This window comes from Clytia hemisphaerica, unplaced genomic scaffold (genome assembly GCF_902728285.1).
Source record: "Clytia hemisphaerica strain Z4C2 unplaced genomic scaffold, Clytia hemisphaerica genome assembly, whole genome shotgun sequence".
NCBI classification, from domain to species: Eukaryota; Metazoa; Cnidaria; class Hydrozoa; order Leptothecata; family Clytiidae; genus Clytia; species Clytia hemisphaerica.
This window is the reverse complement of record NW_027104370.1, coordinates 899,461-921,600: the sequence shown is the minus strand read 5'-3', so window position 1 is coordinate 921,600 and position 22,140 is coordinate 899,461. Positions and strand designations below refer to the sequence as shown.

Here is a 22,140-nt window from a genome sequence, read left to right as displayed (position 1 = left end):
AAGCATAAGTCATGACAGATTTAAGCTTTAGAAAAATTCTTTTAAATTTTTAAAGTTTATCTTTTCCACGCAACCATCATCAGGGCATAATTGTTGTAAAACAAGAGGTTTGTAATTCAATTAATTTTCCAGACGTAAATTGATCGGCGTTAGTATAGAGAATTCTCATTTCTTTTTGAACTTTAATATTGTTGGTAGATGTGATATTAGCTTGTTGTGTCCTTTGATTTTTTGGTATGTTTTTGGTTTTGCTTCTTACTTCTTTTACGGTTTATAGATTCTTTAATGACAGCTATGAATCCAATTGAAGGACCTGTTGATGAAGGGGAAAAGCCAAATGTTCATCCTTGCAAAAAAAGACTTGAGGATATACCTGAAGAAGATTTAGAACAAGATTACATAGATCTTGCGAATTGCGTTCAACGACATACAAAGTGTAGTTCCGCCTATTGTCTCAGAACCAAGAATGAAAAACAGGAATGTCGTTTTAAATTTCCTTTTGAATACTCTGAGAAAACACATTTAAACTTTGAAAAAGTAAAATTGAAAGGAGGTGGTGAGAAGTATGTTCCAAACATTGTTCTGAAAAGAAACGATCCTAGAATGAATAGGCATCAACAGCTTCAATTACAATCATGGAGAGCTAACTGTGATATACAAATTATCCTTGATCACAATGCTTGCTTGAATTATATTGCTAAGTATGCATCAAAAGCAGAAAAGATATCTGATGTTGCAAAAGAAGCGTTTACATCTGTCATTGGTAATCTTTCAGGAAAGGAGACTTCTGGTAATATTTTTCGAAAACTGATTTTCAAATCTGTCGGTGAAAGAGACTTTAGTGCTCAAGAAGTTATGCATCAAATTATGTCCTTGAAACTATATTGCTCTTCATTTGATGTTGTAAGTTGCTCTCTTGAGGGATCAAGACAAATGAAAATTGTCAATGATGACATTGAAACCAAGACCTCTTTCTTAGATGATTATGCTTCTAGATATGTATATGAAGATAACGAAATTAGGCAGAGTAACCTCATAGATTTCATTTCGAACTGGAAAATAAATGCTAAAGATAAAAAGATTCAAAAAAGGAAAAATGCAGTTGTTGTTCGTACTTTTCCCAATTATAGTCCAAACCCAAAGAATGACAGTTATCCTTTATTTTGTAAATTTCAATTGATCAAGTACAAACCATGGAATGATTCTATAGATAGTCTATGGGAAGGTTTACCAGCAACCAATGAGACATATTGCCAGAAATGGAAGGAGTTTATTAACAGCTCTTTAGGAAGAGAATTAGTTCCAGATTGGAGAAGGCATTACATTAATGCAAACAATTTTGAATGTCAGCTTGAAGATGAAGAAAATGATGAAGACGAAAGTGAAAATATTTTTTTACGTGAAGATTGGATGGATATTGCTGACCTGAATTCCATACCCAATAATATTTCCTCAGAAAATCAACAGTATTGGACTGATTCGTTTGATTCCTATACTCAAGAGCAAATTAATGCAATGCCATTTTGGATTGAAGAGAAGAAAAAAACTTTTGAGAACGAAAATGCCACAGATTACAGTCAATATGAAGTCGAAAACTTAAATGCGGAACAGGTCCAAGCTTACAATATTGTACATGATCATGCTCAAAAAATAAATGCAGACCCTTTGCAAATGATAATTACTGGGATAGCAGGAAGTGGAAAGTCATATTTGATTAACTGCATTAAAAACTTCTCGGTGAAAAGTGTTTATTGACATCCTATTTTGGTATTGCTGCATTCAATATTAATGGAAAAACGTTGCACAGCACTCTTAAATTGCCAATTAGAAACAAACTGAACCATGAACTCAAAGGAAATTCACTTGATAATTTACAAACTGACCTTGAATATATAGAGTATATCATTATTGATTAATTTTCTGTAGTAGGCCAAAGAATGTTAGGCTGGATAGATAGTCGATGTCGTCAAGCTAAGGGAAACATGGAAACATTATTTGGTGGAATATCTATTATATTAGTTGGAGACGTTGCACAACTGCCACCTGTTATGGATGATGTTTTGTATAGTTCTTTTCCAAAAAATGAAATAGCACTTGCTGGCTATGTTGCCTATTGTTGTTTTAGAACTGTTGTGAAACTCAAATCAAATATGAGATCAGCTGGTGAGAATGAGTCTCAAAAGAAATTTAGAAAAGCTTTGAAAAATTTGAGAAATGGAAAATCAACAATGGAAGACTGGAATTTTTTCTTGACTAGACAGGGGGGGAGTTTCATGGTTGGCGGAGGAGCGGAATCGGTCCTTTTTTCGGACGGAGTGGCGGAATTTGGCGAAAATTTAGACGGAATTACGGAAATTGGGTTCTCTGACGGAGACGGAAAATTAGACAATTTTAGTGCGGAAAAACGGAATTTAGCAAAAAAATTTGCGGAATTTCGGAATTGGTAAAAGATTTTCAAAACTTGCGGAAATTTCGACAAAAATATTGAATTTCAAAGGAATTTTCGGTGACGGAATTTTGGTTCAATTTAAGACGGTGTGACGGAAATTGGAGAAAAAATTGGCGGAATTACGGAATCGGGTACCCCTTGAAACCCCCTAGACAGCCTGAAAAAAACCCTGTTGACTATGATAAATGTATTAGACTGTCATTTGCAAATGAAGTTGTGAGAGAACATAATGGGAGAATGTTGGATTCTTTACAATCACCTATTGCAGTCATCAAAGCAAAAAATACTCCACCAAGTGCGTCAAAATCTTCCTCAGAAGAATTTGGTTTAGTAAATGAAGTTTTCCTTGCTAAAGGTGCCAAAGTAATGCTTACAAGAAACTTGTGGTCAGATGTAGGGCTTTGTAACGGAAGTTTAGGCATTGTCAAAGACATAATATTTCAAAGAAACCATCTACCACCTGCGCTTCCTATAGCTGTTATTGTAAAATTTGATAAATATACAGGGCCAAGTTTTTTTGATGACGAAGATAGTTGTGTTCCAATCGTGCCTATCGTTGAGACTTCATCTGAAGATAATATTCAGAAAGAAAGGATGCAGATACCTTTGAAGCTTGCATGGTCAATAACAATTCACAAATCTCAAGGTCTAACATTAGATAAAGTTGTAGTGGATTTGGGAAAGAAAGAAAGCATGGATGGTTTAACTTATGTTGCATTATCACGTGTGAAAAAGCTGACTGACATGGTCATTGAATCATTTCCATTCGAAAGAATAAATAAATTGAGTGATGGGAAAAGATTTAAATTTAGAGTGCGCGAAGAAAGCAGACTAGAAGAGTTAGCATCAAGAAATAAGAATAGATATTAAGAAATGGATGAAGGAAAAAGTTTGCATGAAGAATGGAGACTAGAAAAATTAGCACAAATAACAAATGAAAAGAAATGCATATGATTTGCACATTCACAGTTAGTGATGTCTTGTCTTAATTAGGCGCTAAAGGTAGTAAAATTTCTTGCAATATACCTTTGTATATGAAATCTTGACTTTTACTTCAGATCAAAAAATTGAAATATTATTGACAAAAAAAATGAGTTCCGAATCAAACCATTCAATGTCCCAAGGTTAGTTTTATTTTTACATTCTATTTTTTAATATCAATTTTGCAAAATCAAATTTTGCGAATTTTCTTCTTTATCTTATTGTTTTTTTTGCAAGACGAAGATCTTCTTTTCCAAGCTTCTCTCATTAAAGAAGGAAATAGGGCCAAAATATGTAATTTCTGCTTTTTGGACCTACCTTTGGAGGTCCTATAAATTAACCCGTGTTCGTTCGTTCGTTCGTTCGTTCGTTCGTTACTAGCTTTTCTCGGGATTGGCTCATTAGTTTTTCCTAATTTTTGGCATAAAGATGCAAAATGGTAATGCCCAAAATGTGACGGAGCCCGATTTTCGAAAAAAATTCATTTCCGGCCGAAAATGCCGGAAATATGCCGGAAATATGCCGGAAAAACCGGTTTTTGGCATTTTCTCGAGATTTCATCATTAGTTTTTTCTGATTTTTTGCACAAAGATGCGTATTAGCAATGCCTAAAACATGGATTAGTCCGATTTTTGAGAAAAATTCTATTCCGGCTGAAAATGCCGGAAATATCCCGGAAATCGCCGTTTTTGCAGATTTTCATTGGACTTTTTCCTTATATTTCGTTGTTTTTTCACACTAAAACATTATTTGTAGCAATGCCCACCATCAAGCATGGTTTAATTGTCAATACAAGTGATTTTTGAAGCCGGAACTTTCTAAAAATCGCCGGAACAGCCTATTTTCGCCGGAAAAACGGTATTTCTTGAATTTCTCGAGCTGTACTTTATATTTTTTCATGAAATTTTGCACACTGATGCAAAATGGCAATACCTAAAATATGACAGAGCCTGATTTTCAATTAACGTACTTTTCCGGCCGAAAATGCCGGAAATATGCCGGAAAAACCGGTTTTTTGGCATTTTCTCGAGATTTCATCATTAGTTTTTTCTGATTTTTTGCACAAAGATGCGTATTAACAATGTCTAAAACATGGCCTAGTCCGATTTTTGAGAAAAATTCTATTCCGGCTGAAAATGCCGGAAATATCCCGGAAATCGCCGTTTTTGCAGATTTTCATCGGACTTTTTCCTTATATTTCGTTGTTTTTTCACACAAAAACATTATTGATAGCAATGCCCACCATCAAGCATGGTTTAATTGTCAATAAAAGTGATTTTTGAAGCCGGAACTTTCTAAAAATCGCCGGAACAGCCTATTTTCGCCGGAAAAACGGTATTTCTTGAATTTCTCGAGCTGTACTTTATATTTTTTCATGAAATTTTGCACACTGATGCAAAATGGCAATACCTAAAATATGACAGAGCCTGATTTTCAATTAACGTACTTTTCCGGCCGAAAATGCCAGAAATATGCTGGAAAAAACGGTTTTTTGGCATTTTCTTGAGATTTCATCAATAGTTTTCTCTGATTTTTTGCTCAAAGATGCGTATTAGCAATCGCCAAAACATGGCCGAGTCCGATTTGTGAGAAAAATTCATTTTCGGCCGAAAATGCCGGAAATATGCCGGAAATCGCCGTTTTTGCAGATTTTCATTGGACTTTTTCCTAACATTTCTTTGTTTCTTCACAGAGAAACGTTATTGATAACAATGCCCACTGTCAAGCATGTTTCAATTATCAATAAAATTGATTTTTGAAGCCAAAACTATTTAAAAATTGCCGGAACAACCTATTTTCGTCGGAAAGACAGTATTTCTTGAATTTCTCGAGCTGTACTTTATATTTTTTTATGAAATTTTGCACAATGATGCAAAATGACAATACCTAAAATGTGACGGAGCCCGATTTTTGAAAAACATTTTCCGGCCGAAAATGCCGGAAATATGCCGGAAAAACCGTTTTTTTACATTTTCTCAAATTTTCATCCTTAGTTTTTTCTGATTTTTTGCAGAAAGATGCATATTCGCAATGCTCAAAACATGACCGAGTTCGATTTCTTGAGAAAAAATTTTTTACGGCCGAAAATGCTGGAAATATGCCAGAAATCGCCGTTTTTGCAGATTTTCATTGGACTTTTTCCTAACTTTTCTTTGTTTTTTTCTCAAAAAAAACAAAACATCATTGATAGCAATTCCCACCATCAAGCATGATTCGACATGATTTCTGCAACCGGAACTTTCTATATCTTTTTTCCTTTCTCCCCTTCCCTCTCCCCATCAACAATCAATGATGAAATTTAACGCGTTATGCCTTTTCGCTAAACATTATATTTTCTAACGGATTGTTTCCGTTTTTCTCCTTATTATTATCTAACTTTCATCATCAGGTAGGTCCATTCAGCATCTAGCTTGTTTTCTTAAAACCTTTGCGAAACTTGCGAAATTTAATTCCAGCAAAATCTATCAATTTATGCTAATCGCAAAAATAACTTCTCGCAAAAATTTTGAATTTCGCAAAAAAAATGTTTTGCAAAAAATTAGTCCCCTTTTTTAAGGGTAATTTAATCCGCACTTATTCCTCCAATTGATTATTGCAGCTAATTTTGCAAACTCTTTGCTCAAAATTTATTTTGACTGAAATCTTTTTTTGTTTTTACTATATTTGTCTCAATATTCTATTTTTAGATTCTCTTTCAACAACACCTGAAAAAGCTGATACAAAAACGCCTGAAAAATCTTCATCTACAAGCAGTAATAGAGGTACAGTATAAATTGTCAATCACATTTTTATATACAAACAGTTTTAGATGATTCTCGAAATCACATTTTATGTCTACATGCAACAAGCGAAAAAATAGGAAAAAATATTTGAGCTGTTTTCATTTCAATTTTTAAATGGTAACTTTTACCTCATGCAACTTTAAAAATATCTTTTAATTTAATTTTTTCATTTTTAAAGACTCGTCCCCAGGAAGAAAACGACTTTATTATTCACCATCAACACCATCATCCTCTCATTCACAATCATCCTCTCATTCATCACCAGCTAAGCAATCTGCTAATTTACAAGGTAATTTAACTTCATTTTACAATTCAGTTGACAATGTCAAGCTGAACGATGTCTGATTTCAAATGCCAATTTTTGGGTTACCCGTTAATAAAGGAAGAAATTTTGGCAGGAATTTAATTTGACGGGAGGCCGAAAAAGTTTTTTCAGAAGGAATTTAATTTGGTGGATCAGCAATAAAATTAATTTCTGCGTGAATTTAATTTGGATTTTAAAGTTCAAAATCAAGGTGAAAATGTTAAAAATACACCCTTTTGGGGCAGAAATAGTGAAAAATTGAACTAAATATGAGAAAATTTGGCAGGAATTTAATTTGGCGGATGACGGAAAAAGGAAATTTTGGTGTAAACCTGTTTGGCAAAATTTCTTCCTTTAAGGTAGTTTGTCAGAGCTCAAATTCCTCCCCCCAAAAAATTAGACTTTATTTTATTTTATTTAATTATCATAAATTTGATTTAATTTTATTTAGATTTAACTGGTTACATTACAAATGTCACTCAATCAGTCATGAGCAAGCACACTGGAAACGAATATTTTGATGTACATTTGAAGACATCACCCAATGAACAATCCATTATTCGCGTGATGAAAAAACATAACCGTTCCATCAAACGATCTTTTTTCCTAGACGCGCGGCAAATACCAGTTAGACTGACAAAGCTTACGCAAGGTGACAACGTGCTGTTTTATAACTCAATTTACAAATTCTCGACGGTCATAAAGGAGCATGTTACCACCAATTTTAATTATGAAGATAATTTGTTCACGCCCATCAGCACCATCATATCAAATGAAATGGGCACTTTTAACGTAAAAGGTGCGTTCGCCTGGATCAAAGATGAAACCGTCGTTGAAAAGAAGGATAAATCCAATGAAAGAGCAAGAGATGGAGTCATTGTGGAAACCACTACTTCTTCTATTTCAGTCACAGTGTGGGGAAAGATGATAGACAAGATTACCACCGAAAAGGCTGTTTACGAGTTTACCCAACTTAAACTGAAAACACTCTGGTCTTATCCAAAATTGGATGTGACTGACACGTCAACAATCGAAATTGATGCTTCTGCTGTAACAGATGTTAATTGGAATGCAGTGGATATGTTAGATTGGGATAAAATAGAGAAAGCCCACAAGGATAAATTCTTTCCTACTATCGTCGCTTCCATTATTGGATGTTCCGTTGATCTGTTTCCAACTTGCGTTCATTGTAAGAAAAAAATCACAGTGCCCCCAAACCAAAAGAGTTTTTCATGTCAGCTCTGTGGAGGAAGATTATTGATTAGCAAACTACCATTAGGATTTGTTGGTAATGTCCAACTTGAAAATAACGATGATGATCCTCTTTCCTTAACGTTCTTCCCCGAGGTTTTGCATCCTTTCCTGGGAAAGAACTTTCTTCATTTTGAAAAAGAAGATATCGAGGATAAGATATTAGAGCTGTCGGACATGGTTGAAATAACTTATTCAAAAAACAAACGCACGATCACAAAAATTACAGAACTTGAAGAAGAAGTGGATTTGATTTGATTTGGTGAAAAACTTTATTGTTTTTAAGATTTTTGTTAAATATTGTAACCATAACCGAGTTTGCATTAGCATAAAACGTTATTATTTATTTTGTTCTTCTGACGATTCAAGTCTAAGGTTGTCCTATAGAAATGTTCTAATTCCTAAAATAATTTACCATTTCCACATAATGCCATTTTCACATGGAAAGGAGTTTTACAAGGAAATCGACCTAATGGCTTAGCTTTTGTTCAAGTTCTTCTTTGAACAACATGTGCGGGCACACGTTGATCGAAGTGAACTTTTTTGCATTACGTTCTACTTTACTTTTAGCATATTTTGCCTTCTGTTACCTTTATTCCATTCATTTATGAGTCGAAAGAAATCTTTTTGAGACGTTTCATCGTTGGTCATCATGTAATTTATTCTGATTGATGATTATTTGTATAATTTAGATATAACTAGTGTACAGATCTAACACATGACATAAAAATAGTTTATTCTATAGTTTATTCTATGAAAGTTTTATATTTTAACATCGAAAGTAGTAATATTTTGGTTTATATTTATATCAATCAAGGCAGAGAAACACTCACAAAGTACGTTTGCTGCCAAATAATTTCATGAAAGAAAGTTTAAAAGGGGGAGGGAAATTAGGTCTAAATAGCTGAACGTACTTTATGAATGCCTCGGGTTATTGATTTTTTTTACAGAGCCTTATTCCCATTTATTTATCTTTTGTTATAATACGCCTAACTTTTTTATTGGTGTAATTCATGATATGCACCCTTGCAATGTCTTCACGCATCGCATTGCGTAACATTACGTAATGCGTTCTTGCCGCCATGTTGGGTTGAATAAAAAATCCGCGGGAAAATATTTGATCAAAACAAACACAGTTCCCTACGTAGTCGTGTGGGCGAGTGGTCATGGTTGTTGCTTCAATGTTCAATGTGGGGGGCGTACGAGGGTTGCCAACACCGAAATACCGACAGATTTTTCTTAAATCACCGTAATACCGACAAAATTTTCCTAAAACACCGACACCGACGTCTTTTAGAGCAAGCAAGCTTAAGATTTTTTATTCTTAGTACGAATGCTCAATATCACGAGCGTAGTAGTGCACTAGTTCAGTTTTTCTTGGAGAAAACTATCGCCGATTCAAGGGTTTCAAATCTTTAAATCTCAGTTTTTCAACGACCAGAATTTTTAGGGAACACTTTGAAGGTTTAAAGTGCTATTTTTACTTTAGTGCTTACTTTAGTGCTTACTTTAGTTGACTTTGAAGAAAAACATTTAAAAAGTTTTTAAAAGATCTTTGCAAAAAACGAGGGAACAAAAGAGAAATCTGAATGTATAAAATAATGGAGGAGGAGGCGCAACCATGGTTTGCGCAAACGGAGAAAATTTTCCCATTTTTGTCCTCTTGTTTAGCTAAAAGAGATCTTTTTGAACGTTATTAGAAGTAAATCTACCTTAGCCGAAAGCACCGTTAGAAAAGGGCGCCGCAAAAGAGCTCTTGTTCAGTAGCGACCTGGCTTAATTTTCTCGATGGTGCAAACTATGAAATAGGCACCCCTGGTACTTTTTGTCCTTATTTGCGCCCTCCATCATTAAGTGACATAAACTGTAAGAGCAGTGAATGGCTGAAAGTAGCGCCCAGAATCTTTGAGTTAAGAAACTTGGAATTTTTATTTATACGAAGATGGTGGTAATGATAACTTGATATTTATTTCCTTGTAATTTGAAATGTAAAAATCTTCTGGACAAGGAGGCGCAACCATGGTTTGCGCCGACAGAAAATTTTTCAACTTTCAACTTTCAATCTGTCTAAAAACGCCCCATATTATACCGATTTAGCACCAAAAATAAAGCCCCTCAAATAAAATACATGCGCTGTTGATACTTGAAATTGAAATTTTGTACCTAAGGTGATTTTGTAAGGCAATTTGTTCTACACGACATTTTTGTTTTCTAAAATTTTCTCAGAAAAATTACCTGATAATCTTTAAGCTTTTGCGCCGCTGGTCTTAGTTTTTTCTCCATTAATAAAGATCAATGGCTAAAAAGAGGCAGGAATAAGGGGCACGGAAACAAGAAACGGGTTCTTTGAAATTTTGGCAAAAATCTTTGGTGTGAGAAAGGTCAAACCAGCTTAAAGCCACATTGACGCTTTTTAGCGAGGTCTGAATTGCTGTTTTAAAAAATGCTGACATTTTATACATATAGCACTTTTTTAAACCAATCATCAAAACAAAAGAACGCGCGCAACGTTATTTCATTGTTCAATTAAACAATAGAATGTCCTCTTTCTAAAATTACATTTTAACGACCCGAAAGTTTGCAATGTTTTGACTTTTAAGAGATGAATAAGAATTGAAATAAAGTGTCTGTGTTTTTAATGCAGTAACGTGAATAATGTTATGCTTTTGCAGAATAAGCAAAGAGCCTCATGTATGAATAGAGTGGCTTAAAGAGCTCCTAAAAAGGAGAAAGTTAGTCAGCATAAGACCACAAAAACCACAGCGAGCATCAATAAGTTTCGATCTTTTTGGTAATCTCTCATTTGGTGATTTATTCACGGCATGACATTATAACTGAGAACCCCTCCCGATCCCAAGAAATGGGTTTTCTAATCATTCACGGGTCGAAACCCCTGAAGCCTTTGCATGTTTCTCATTACATTGTCTTTAAAACGCTTTAACCAGACAGGGTCGCAAACCGATTGAAACAAAGCCACGCGGGTAAAAGAAGGCACAAGCATGGTTTGCGCCGACAGAAAAATATTTCAGGAAATCTCATTTGGCTAAAAACGCTCTCTTTTTCACAAAACTAGTCATTTTACTACGCCATCCAGATAAATAGTTCGTTTGATTTAGGCTGAAACTAAACTGGTATTGAAAGCCTGCAAAGAGAGCTCTGCAAGGGGAGGACCACAGGAAGTATTTTATATTGAAAGGCAAATGAGATATGATTCGAGGGCCAACCATGGTTTGGCCCGAGGAGGCAAAATTTGAAATTTAAGGTGCCAGAAATGCTGAAAAACGCATCTAAATCATAGGTTAATGGATTATTCCGTAAAATGAAAGAATTTAACGATTGTTGATTTTTGATGAGTGCTGCATTCGAGACCTCGAGAAATTCTGCAAACTTGGCTTTCTTTACCTGTTACCCACTATTATGACTTTTTTCATAAAGTGCACATTTCCCGTAAAGAAGTGGTTAAGAGAAACACCATTATGCACACAATTTTAAAAAGAGGATGAGACAGGGTACATAGCTACCCAAAAATAGCTATATTATAGCTACAATTCTACTCGTCATAGCTACAATTCTACTCGTCATAGCTACAATTCTTGTATAGATAAGATATTCAATAGCTGAAATACAGATTCAAAAACTTTATGAAATATGCAGATTTACCGCCAGTATTTCTCGAATCACCGAAATACCGACCCAAAAAATCAATTTTACCGTCACCGCAAGGCATGTCCAACACCGAAATACCGACACTTTTTACTTAAAACACCGAAACACCGACGCAAAAAAGGGTCAATACCGACACACCGACAAACCCGTACGCCCCCCCCCCTTCAATGGTAGTTGATATTGGACGTTCGAGTCCCATGAAAAGAATTCGATATAAGTCTATTCTCTTTGATTTCTGTCAGATGTTAAATTTGTTTCTTGTGCACCTTCCATCTTTACTGTATTAAAAAGTTGACAACTTATGAATTAAGTCGTGCTTGTGTTACATACTTTTTTAGAACTTAAGGTTCGTGTCCCAAGAAGATCTGATTATGTTTATCTTTTTACTTTGCCAGTGTCAAAGATGTCAATTTTGCCTATATTCATGATCCTCAATGTCTGATCTGTTCAGAGCTCTACTGTATTAAAAAATGACAACCAATGAATTAAGTTCAGTTGGAATTGGGATATAAGTCCGATATAAGTCATATAAGAGTCCCAAGGAGATCTGATTATTTTTATCTTTTTACCTTTGACTGTTTTCATACATGTCAACTTTTCTATTTTTCCACTTACTTAAAAGCTAAGTTTTTTCAAAAATGTTGTCCATATTTTTCCGGCGGAAAGCACAAGTCAAAACGAAACTGATTGACAGGTGTCAAAACGAAACTGATTGACAGGTGTCAAAACGAAACTGATTGACAGGTGTCACTTTGATAATGTACGCGGGAAATATTTTATTTTTTAGCAATCTTAAATAAAATTCAAGTCTGATGTGATGGTAAAAAATTGTTCCATTCCCAACTGTAAGAAACGATTTTATCGAGTTTACAAAAGGAAGAAGACAGTTGGTGAAAAGACATTCTCGATCAAAGAGAAAGGAGAGGAAATTCCATTCCATCGCTTCCCAGCCAATAAGGAACGAAGGGAGCTATGGGTAAGGGCTTGTATGAAAAACGGCTCTCTACCTGATAATCTAAACGCTGCCAGGATTTGTGGTAGACACTTTAAATCTGGGAAACAAGTTGACATATCTGGACATCCGAGCTATGTACCAACGATTTTTAAAGACTATGATAATGAGCAAAATAACACAAACACTTCTTCTGTTGATCGATACAACAGACTTTTCCAGAGAAGACGCCAAAAGTTTCTTGAAAATCAAAACACTATAAACGATGAATCCACAATCAACACAAAAACGTCTGATAAAAGTGACTCTTCAGATGTTGAACTTTCTGAGAACAATCTTTCCGAACACGAACTTTCCGAACACGAACTTTCCGAACACGAACTTTCCGAACACGAACTTTCCGAAAACGAATTTTCTGAAATTGCAGGTTCAGAAACTTCTAACTCATCAAATGAAACTATAGACCATGAAAATGATTTGGAACCGTTACTGGAAGATCTATCATTAACAGAAAGCCAGGCAATACCAGCTAATCAGGTAACCAATCATTCAACTGCCTGTCAAACTGACGATTCGATCCAAATAGACTTTTCGCTTGACTCGTCCATTTCATCCAGTGAAATTAAGAATCTTCAGGCAGAAGTTGACTATTATAAATGGGATTGGAATTTCTTTGACAGTGACTTCAAAATCAACTTCTACACTGGTCTTCCAAATGCAGCAGCTCTTCGAGCTTTATATAACATCAATGCCCCATACATCGAATCAACCCTAACAACGAAGCTCTCCAAGTTTCAACAAATGATCATGACTCTGATGAGACTGAGGCTTGGTCTTTTAGAGCAAGATCTTGCCTACAGATTTAGAGTACATCAATCTACAGTTAGTAGAATTTTTAAGCGCTGGATTGGGACTATGGCTAGGCGCATGAGTTTTTTGGTTCGTTGGCCTGAACGAGAAGAGCTGTACAAAACTATGCCTACATGTTTCCGTGAATCGTTTAGAAAGTGCGCAGTTATCATCGATTGCTTTGAAATATTTATTGAAAAGCCTTCTGAACTTGTTACTCGGGCATCAACATATTCTCAATATAAGAAACACAACACCATCAAAGTTTTGATCGGAATTACACCACAAGGGACTGTGTCTTTTATTTCAGAGCCTTGGGGAGGAAGAGTTTCAGATGTTTATCTAACAGAAAACAGTGGATTACTATCCAGACTTGAGCCAGGAGATGTAGTTCTTGCTGATAGAGGGTTCACGTTACAGGAATCAGCTGCCCTTTACCGCGCAGAAATTGTCATCCCTGCTTTCACAAAAGGTAAATCACAATTAAGTATGAAAGAAGTGGATACCTCAAGATCAATTTCCAGGGTGAGAATTCATGTAGAAAGAGTAATTGGTCTACTGAGAAACAAATACACTTATTTGCAAAGGGTTTTAGCCATCAACACTGTGATGAATGATGTAAATGACTACAGTCAAATAACAGACATTGTCCTTGTGTGCAGCGCATTGTGCAATATCTGCCCAAGCATTATTCCAAAAGATTGAAAATTATTATTTTGCCTTGTTTTAAGAAACTGTTGCTTTAAAAAATAAGGTTCTGCTATTTAATTTGAGATTGAGTTTATGATTGTTATTAAGAGGTTGTCTAAAGATTAATTGCAATATTTTTAACAAATAATTCTACTACATAATTAATTAATATATACTAGCAAGTAGCTTTCGCTATGATGCTCCCGATGACAGGCATTTGACAGTGATTGATTGAAATTCAGAAAAGGCGAAATGCCGTGTTTATTTTTGTCAGAAATACAGTGATATTGCAAAGTATTCAATTTTTCTCAGCCATAGCTTGCACTAAACATGCCCCCTTTAATAGATACATTATAAAGCTTGAATTACAAAGCTTTTCATGTTTTATAGGCAGGGACTTTGAATAATCTTCAGGAAATATTTAGAATGACTTTCTTCTCAAATACATTTTCTTTGAAACAACAATAACAAAAATAGAAATAACAAACATATCAAAACATGAATTTATAATTTCCAAGACTATATTTTGACAATGATATAATTTTCAGCTAAGTTGTTGTCTATATCGTAATGTAATATTGTTTTGTAAAGAATACAGTGGATACAGAAGCATTCCAAAACCAAAATGATTCAAAATACAACCAAACAACAGGAACACAACATGAAATATCCTTCAGGAATTTCTCCAACAAAAGGAGTGTTAATGTCAACTGCTCTAAAATGGGATTACTTGAGATAACATGGGGCATACTGCTTTCTGGTCAGCTTTTTCTCTCTATCGTCACATCCTCTTCAACAACAAACAGATCCATGTTTCTTGGACAGTACAAAAAAGATGATTCTGTGGAGGTTCGGTTAAAATGGTTGCTGTTTTGGTGTCCCATTGCACAAACATTGCACAGCTCCATTAAAAACGCAGACAATTCATACCAATTCTTGTTCAACATTTTGAAGTCAGAACTCTCTTGTCATTAAAATGTTATGTTAAAATGAAGTTTGATGATTGGTTGAACAACTGCTATCTTTGTGCAAACTCAGCGTATTTGAAGCAGCGATTCAGAGCTCGTAAAAACATATAATGTCAATCTGGCTTTAAAGCAGTTGACGGTACATCCAACGTGTAAAACTACTTTAATGGTTAATATGGTATTTGTCGTGAATGAACGAAGGCTGGAAGGCAAAACCATAAAGCTGAAATAGGAATAGACAGATAGAGAAGAAGAAACTGTCAATAGATAATTTGTAATAAATATCCAGGTGATGTCAATCAGACTGTTTGATTACCGTGAAAAAGAGTAATCACTGAGGGAAACTGGTATCGCCTCCAAATAGTAGAGCTTTCTGGTAATAAAATTGTAAAAATTCAAAAGTCAAAAACATTTAATTTACATTTTAGCTTGGACAAAGTGCAGACCAAGAAAGGTCTGCAGTCAGCAGTTTGGAGGCAATGTAAAGTTTCTCTCAAACACCAATCTAACATTATCAAACGATAATAGGTGTTAGATTACCGCAACCAAATCGAACAGTAACGAAACTAAAAGATTCTGGTGAATTATGTTCGAACGACCCTGCCGATTCCCCGGACTCCAGGGATTTTCTTGTTGCGTGTCCGAGGATTTTAACATTACTTTTTGAGACTTACCCCGGACTGAACGCGTGGTCTGCGAGACGCACTTAAACAATTGGGCGATCACACATGGGCGTCAATTTCACCATCCCTCAATTGACATCGCCTGGAGATAAACAGAAGGTTCGTTAATGGTGGTATGCAAAGTTTTTTCCAATTTCTGATAATAATTACCCAAAAGTAACAAGTATCTAATGTCTAACTGATGATGCCTGAATATAATATATACACCAACAACAAAGATACAAAGCAAAAAGAAATTCTGTAAAATAATTTTCAATCAAACATCCTATCTGAAACATTACTTTTGATAAAATAGTATTATACTTACTATCAAAGTTGCAGAACAGTCTGTGGGATTATACCTTCTACTTTCTGAAACCAACTGGTCCCAAGTTGCTTCATTGCTTTTTGTTGTATTCCAAGCTATGACTTTGGAGCGCTAAAGACGCTAAATTTCTGTTCACGCGGTGTTGTTGTATTCCAAGCTATGACTTTGGAGCGCCAAAAACGTAAAATATCTGTTCGCGCGGTCGAGCTAGCTTAAAAGCTCACCACACGGCAATCTTTTATAGATGCGGTCACTAGGTTACATCGTCCCGTTTTTTCTTGAACAATTTTTCGCCAGCTCGATCCCCAGCCTCGTGAAGCAACATAGGCTCCCTTCGGGAGCAATTATAGATCTAAATTTCCCTTGTAACAAACTATACCTTTAAGTTGATTTTCAAAAAAAATTCAAACTCTATTAACTATAACTCTATTAACTATGATAAATTTTATTAATAAATAATTGTTCCTCGAAAAATACACAAATTTTCCTTGCAAAATACTGAATTGATTTCTAACAACTAAACCTTAATTTTCCTTATGAAATACATAATTAATCTCAAAAATATATATTGTGTTGATTTTCCTTAGAGAATACGCAAAAAAGGTTAAACCACAATTTTCCTTGAAAAATACAGAATTTATTTCTAACAATTAAACCTTAATTTACCTTATGAAATACATAATAAATCTCTACAATATATTGCGTTGATTTTCCTTAGAGAATACGCAAAAAAAGGTTAAACCACAATGCTCCTTAAAAAATACGTAATTGATCTCTAACAATTAAACCTCAATTTTCTTGAGAAATTACATAAGTAAATCCCTAAAATTAATTGTGTTGACTTTCCTTGGAAAATACGTGATAAAAGACTAAACTTAAATTTCCTTGACAAATACGAGATCGATTTCTAACAAATAAACCTCAATTTTCTTTATAAAATACATAAATAAATCTCTAAAATTGATTGTGTAGACTTTCCTTGAAAAATATGTGAAAAGAGACTAAACTCAATTTTCCTTGAAAAATACGTAATTGATTTCTAACAATTTAACGTCAATTTTCCTTATGAGATAAAATATATTGTGTTGATTTTCATTTCCTTATACATGAACAGATCTAAATTACTAATACATAGAATACTGTAATACTTTTCCTTGGAAAATACGTAAAACAATCTCAAAAACATATTGTTTTAATCATCCTTTGAGAATACGTAAATTTAACTCAAAAAATATTATGTATCAATTTTCCTTGGAAAATACGTTGAAGGTTCTAGAAAACACACAATATTTATTCTCCTTAGTAATTACCTAAACGATTTGAGTAAAAATTATGTAACTGATTTTCCTGGGATAAATACACAAAAAATTTATACTTTATATATATATATATAGAAACAATGTTAGAATATTTGATGCAGTTATTGTTATTATAAAGAATATGTTACAATATACCAAAGTTCAATTTGCTACCTTTGTTTTAGATTTTCTTGTTTTCTTTTTACTGCAGTAGGGACAAAACCACTTTCTTTTAGGGGCAGAATCCAAACCAACACATTTTAAATGATACACTCTAACAACACATGATTTATCTCCACAAACAATTATATCTTCATTCACTTCCCTATTACATGTACAACACAAATCTTCTGAATCATTTTCAGCAACGGAGGAAGTGTTTTCGATTGCAAATTCTGGAATATCTGAATATTTCCTTGAGTACCATTTGCTGGTTAATTCTGGCAAAATAACATTAACATAAAACTGCTTGGAGATAGGAACTTTCTCATTAAGAAAATCAGGATCTATAAAAATTTCTTGAATCAGAGATACAGTAGGTGAGTAAACAATGAAGTAGCTTCTAGGTATTCCTGTGATTAACATTTGTAACTGTACTTGATAATAATAGGGGTGATCTTGTTTGAGTTTGTATTTATTTTCAGTCCCTTCCTCTTTTTCCATACAAAAATCATTATCTGTGTCTGCAAGGTGAATCATATCAGACTTTGTACATTTGTGGGGACATTTTACCTCAATTACATAGCCAACACTACAACAAGAACACTCCATTATTCCATCTGGAGAAGCACCCAAAAATGGATAGTCTTGCGATCGATAAAGCCCACAATCCTTAATCACACAATTCTGATGCTGCGAGCTTAGGTATACATTTAAGGTATTTCGTGCATCCTTTTCAAATTTATTGCCATGTTCTGTTGACGCTGAAGTAAAACGCCTAGTAGATGGATAGCAAATGTCTAAAATCAATGTTTGAGAAGGGTTTTGAATATCTGTGTGACAGGCTTTACGGAAATTACTGGCTGTTATGATACCAGCTCTCATTTTGAACCAAAAATTTGATTTAGCCTGCTCTCTGGTTTTGAATTCAATGAAAGCAATCTCTTCTTCTGAAATTGCCATACTGTTGAAATAACGTTCACTTAACGCAATAATGTCATGGAAATGAAGCTTTTGGTTTTGTATGTCAAATAGTTTAGCAGGATTGTGGCTAACTCTAGCTGAAAAGGGTACATAGTCATCACTGTATTCAGGAATCAACGAAAGTGCGGCACTGTTACCAACAAGAGATTTAAAGAAGGCACTTTGCTCATCTTTTGTAGGCTTTGGTACACTTGAAAAGGGGTTGATATGGTTTTTTTCTTTCACTGTTGTGGCGGTAGTATCACTTTCTGTTCGTTTCTTAGGGTCACTGAAATCAATTTTCGATATTGGTAGACACTCAACTTCTTTGACAGCAGAATCTGGCAGCCAAGGGCATTCTAGTGACGTGCAAGAGTTAGATGACATCCGCTCTCTATGGTTTGTGGACATGTAAAGCAAAAATAAGATTGCTGCAATGTGTGAGCATGCTTCACCAAGTCCAGCCATACAAGTACAATGGGCATAACAAACCTCGCCATCAGGATTCAAATACACCCATGCCCGAGGTGGGGTCTTGCTAAACATACTTTGACCATGGCGTACCTTTGCCATGACCAAATGGTAGTTTCCATCTTTAAGATTCATGGGTTTGACGAGGACGTTATTGACAAGTTTGGCAATTACATATTTATACCCATCAAGTCCTTTGTATGCCTTCAACTGCTGATGGCTATATGTGCTAGGGTGGTCAATGAGATATGCATATATATCAGCATAACTCAAATTTGGCCATTGCTCAAAATGGTCAGTCAACTGGTAGTATGTTTTTCCAATCACAAGTGGATCATACACAAGCTGCATTGCAAGAAGCTTGGCATCATACCTGCTTTTTGCTTCAGCTGGTAACTTATGATAATAGGATGAACGTTTGCTCCTGGAATCTTTGATTTCTCCATCCATTTATTATTCTGCTAACGTCTTACTTTCACTTTCATACTTTCGATTTTAATGTTGTTGTTTTTTTTTAACTCGAGCTCGGTACCATTTTCCTGGTTTGTTTACAATAAAATGAAGCCAGCGTCAGTTTCGTAGCGTCAGCGTCAGCGTCAGCGTCAACGCGAATCAGATTCAAATCGAAAGTGGTTAAAAAAAGTGTTCTAGCCAACTTGGATCGGATGGTATGGCTCCCATTTATAGATATGATGCAACCTAGACCTATCAGTGACCTTTTACAAAAAAATGAAGTTCATAGCTCCTTGCAATTTTTCAGTTAGTCGAGGAACGTGTCCCTGACTGACTTTAACCAAAATGTGAAAAAGTGGAATTCCGTCTTTCTGGCCAACTTGGATCGAACGGTATGGCTCCCATTTATAGATATGATGCAACCTACACCCATTAGTGACTTTTTACAAAAAAAATGAAGTTCATAGCTCCTTCCAATTTTTCAGTTAGTCGAGGAACGTGTCCCTGTTCCTTATATTCATTTCTATGTTTTTTACACAAAAACATTATTGATAACAATGCTCACCATCAATCATGATTCAATTGTCAATAAAACTGACTTTTGCGACCAACTAAAACTGATTTTTTTTCTTTTTTCTCCTCGCATTGCTATCTAACTTTCATCATCAGGTAGGTCCATTCAGCATCTAGCTTGTTTCTTGATTAGAGTAACAAAAAAATCTGAGCTTTTAAAACTAACAAAAGTTCAGTTTTATTACTTAACGGAAAAATCATCAGCAATAATCAAAATGAAAATAGAAGGACTATACCGGGTGCACCAAAAAAAGGTGTCAAAAAGGTGTAATGATTCAAAATGTTAAACTTTTTGTGGTGCACCCGGTATATCGCTATTTAGGCTACCTTATTTTACCACAATACAAAAATTGGTTTCCTGCTGGATACTTTTTATTTAATTAATGCAAAGTATCAAAAGGTTTCGAAATTTTATACCCATTCAAGATTTTTATGAGCAAAAAAAAGTCAAACTGTTCTTAAAATGTTCAGCTATTTTTAGTTATTTTGATTTGATAAATATGACATATTTAATTTTTTTAGCACCCGAACAAGATATTTTTAGGCAACACACAGATGCTATTGTCGTTCTAACCAGAGATTTGGGAAAAGAGGATAAGAAATGCGCTATTCATCTATTTGAAGCTAGGCTGTAGAAGCTTTTGTTTCTATTGAAATGTCTGCGGCCGATCGATTGTTTTTATTCTGGACCAATCAGAGCGCTTGATTCGTTATGCGCACAAGACTAGAAGTACAAATAAAAAATGGCAGCCGTGATTGATATCGAAAGTGAAATAATTTTTTTTTTAAATCGCGGATTTTGATATTTTTTATAAGCACTTTTCACTTTGAACGCAGTGTTTCTCAAGCCTTCGTCGTTGTGCCTGAAGGGGAGAATTTCCCAGCTTTGACCAAAATATTTTCCTTATAGAATGATCGAATCAATTTGATCAATTTATACATACTGTAGCTAAAAGAATTGAAATTCACATTATAAAACCAAAAATGATAAGCTTGTAAAACTAGGATAATTTTTGGTTATTTCTTGAACTAGAGTTTCTAAGAAAAATCATGGAGGCCTCTTCAGCCGGGTAGTGATGTTGGGTATTAGAACAAATTGGAAACATGACAAAAATAGAGCTCAAAAGAAAGAAAGAAAAAAGAAGCGATGATACCTTAAGGGTACTAATTTTCGCGGTAACTTATTTTCGCGAGACAATTTTTTCGCGAAATAATTTAATTTTCGCGGGACTTATTTTCACGAAGACGGGAATTCTAAATTTTCGCGAGGATAAAATTTCGCGAATCAGCCCCTTTTTAACCGAATTTCTTTCATTTTCCTAGGGGTTCAGGCAAAAATCATGATTTTAAATTTTTCGCGAGGATTATATTTTGCGAATTTCGCGAATCCACAGGTTTTTAAAATTTTCGCGGGGATTATATTTCGCGAATTTCGGAAAAACTCGCGAAATTCGCGAAATATAATCCCCGCGAAAATTAATACCCTTAAGGTAATTCATGATATCAATGCTAGAAGATCACAAATATCATGAAATCTTTCTTTTAAGAGCTTTAATTATATGAACTCGAAACAATAAAGCATAAAATAATCCAAAAACATTATTGAAAAAAATACAATAGTTATACAAAACAGCTCCATCGATAAAAATTCTCCAGACTGATCAAATTTACATAATACGTATATGGAAATCCACTTTTTCCAGAGAACATTTTCCAAGTATATGTCCAATTTCAAAGGTTATGTAGGCGGTGCTCAACCAGGTTCAACTGTTCATATCCACGGTTGTCCAGAAAACATTTACAAAATATTAACATCCTCTGCATATATTTATTATTCCATTCTGTTTTGGTCAAGCTGAATAATGCACGTAATATAGGTTCTGCAGGTTTAATTTCATTTTTTAGCAGACTTTTCCATGCCTTAACGTGACGGTCAAAATGCAAAAATGTTGAGTCATCCTGAGTCAATCTTTACTTCATTGCACCAGTGCTGATGGCCAATGGCCCATACTTATCTTTCTGTGGAATGGTTTTTCTGGGTAGTGTTGTTATAAACAATATTTCATAGAGAAAATGACGATAACTAGCCCTGAAAATATATAAAATGAAAATCTACTGTAAAACTAGGGCTTTTTTTAAACAAATCAATCCTTTCATACAACTTAAGTGTAAAGTTTATAGTTGACAGAAGCTTCATGTTCATTTTTGGTAAAATTTATTTCAAGTAGACGTTTCGGCTTCTCAACAGAGAACCATCCTCAGTACAGTAAAATTAAAATGAATGAAATGCATTCTAGTTACAAATTCTAAAAACAGTTTGAAAAAGATAGGTAATTACCT

At 34.6% G+C, this 22,140-nt stretch overlaps 5 protein-coding genes and 1 long non-coding RNA gene across 7 annotated transcripts; 4 read left to right on the top strand and 2 right to left on the bottom strand.

The window, feature by feature from the left end:
* The first annotated feature begins 285 nt into the window (after positions 1–285).
* Positions 286–1,755, top strand: LOC136818483 (uncharacterized). The gene has a single exon (XM_067074817.1). It carries the CDS (start codon positions 286–288, stop codon positions 1,753–1,755), a length of 1,470 nt encoding a protein of 489 aa, XP_066930918.1.
* Positions 1,756–2,686: 931 nt separating this feature from the next.
* On the top strand, positions 2,687–3,319 carry LOC136818482 (ATP-dependent DNA helicase PIF1-like). The gene has a single exon (XM_067074816.1). It carries the CDS (start codon positions 2,687–2,689, stop codon positions 3,317–3,319), a length of 633 nt encoding a protein of 210 aa, XP_066930917.1.
* A 220-nt stretch (positions 3,320–3,539) lies between these two features.
* LOC136818481 (uncharacterized) lies at positions 3,540–8,026 on the top strand. The gene is made up of 4 exons (XM_067074815.1): positions 3,540–3,573; positions 6,118–6,192; positions 6,392–6,502; positions 6,969–8,026. Exons 1-4 carry the CDS (start codon positions 3,540–3,542, stop codon positions 8,024–8,026), a joined length of 1,278 nt encoding a protein of 425 aa, XP_066930916.1.
* Positions 8,027–12,251: 4,225 nt separating this feature from the next.
* On the top strand, positions 12,252–13,940 carry LOC136818480 (uncharacterized). Its single transcript, XM_067074814.1, has one exon. The coding sequence runs from the start codon at positions 12,252–12,254 to the stop codon at positions 13,938–13,940; it is 1,689 nt and encodes a 562-aa protein (XP_066930915.1).
* A 577-nt stretch (positions 13,941–14,517) lies between these two features.
* LOC136818455 (uncharacterized) lies at positions 14,518–16,059 on the bottom strand. Of its 2 annotated transcripts, XR_010848238.1 has the most exons (3): positions 15,884–16,059; positions 15,568–15,658; positions 14,518–15,116 (listed from the first exon to the last, which is right to left on the bottom strand). It is a non-coding gene; the product is annotated as an uncharacterized lncRNA (long non-coding RNA). The 2 variants fall into 2 exon arrangements; XR_010848237.1 differs by having other exon boundaries at positions 14,518–15,658.
* Positions 16,060–17,187: 1,128 nt separating this feature from the next.
* Positions 17,188–19,283, bottom strand: LOC136818448 (uncharacterized). Its single transcript, XM_067074790.1, has one exon. It carries the CDS (start codon positions 19,222–19,224, stop codon positions 17,344–17,346), a length of 1,881 nt encoding a protein of 626 aa, XP_066930891.1. The 5' UTR covers positions 19,225–19,283; the 3' UTR covers positions 17,188–17,343.
* Positions 19,284–22,140: the final 2,857 nt, after the last annotated feature.

What these genes read in the sequence shown, in the direction of transcription:
- LOC136818483 (XM_067074817.1), top strand. Translation starts at nt 286, where the DNA reads ATGACAGCTATGAATCCAATTGAAGGACCTGTTGATGAAGGGGAAAAG.
- LOC136818482 (XM_067074816.1), top strand. Translation starts at nt 2,687, where the DNA reads ATGTTGGATTCTTTACAATCACCTATTGCAGTCATCAAAGCAAAAAAT.
- LOC136818481 (XM_067074815.1), top strand. Translation starts at nt 3,540, where the DNA reads ATGAGTTCCGAATCAAACCATTCAATGTCCCAAG. An exon ending in ATCTACAAGCAGTAATAGAG is followed by an intron (nt 6,193 to 6,391) that starts GTACAGTATAAA and finishes TCATTTTTAAAG; the next exon opens with ACTCGTCCCCAGGAAGAAAA. An exon ending in GCAATCTGCTAATTTACAAG is followed by an intron (nt 6,503 to 6,968) that starts GTAATTTAACTT and finishes AATTTTATTTAG; the next exon opens with ATTTAACTGGTTACATTACA.
- LOC136818480 (XM_067074814.1), top strand. Translation starts at nt 12,252, where the DNA reads ATGGTAAAAAATTGTTCCATTCCCAACTGTAAGAAACGATTTTATCGA.
- LOC136818448 (XM_067074790.1), bottom strand. Translation starts at nt 19,224, where the DNA reads ATGGATGGAGAAATCAAAGATTCCAGGAGCAAACGTTCATCCTATTAT.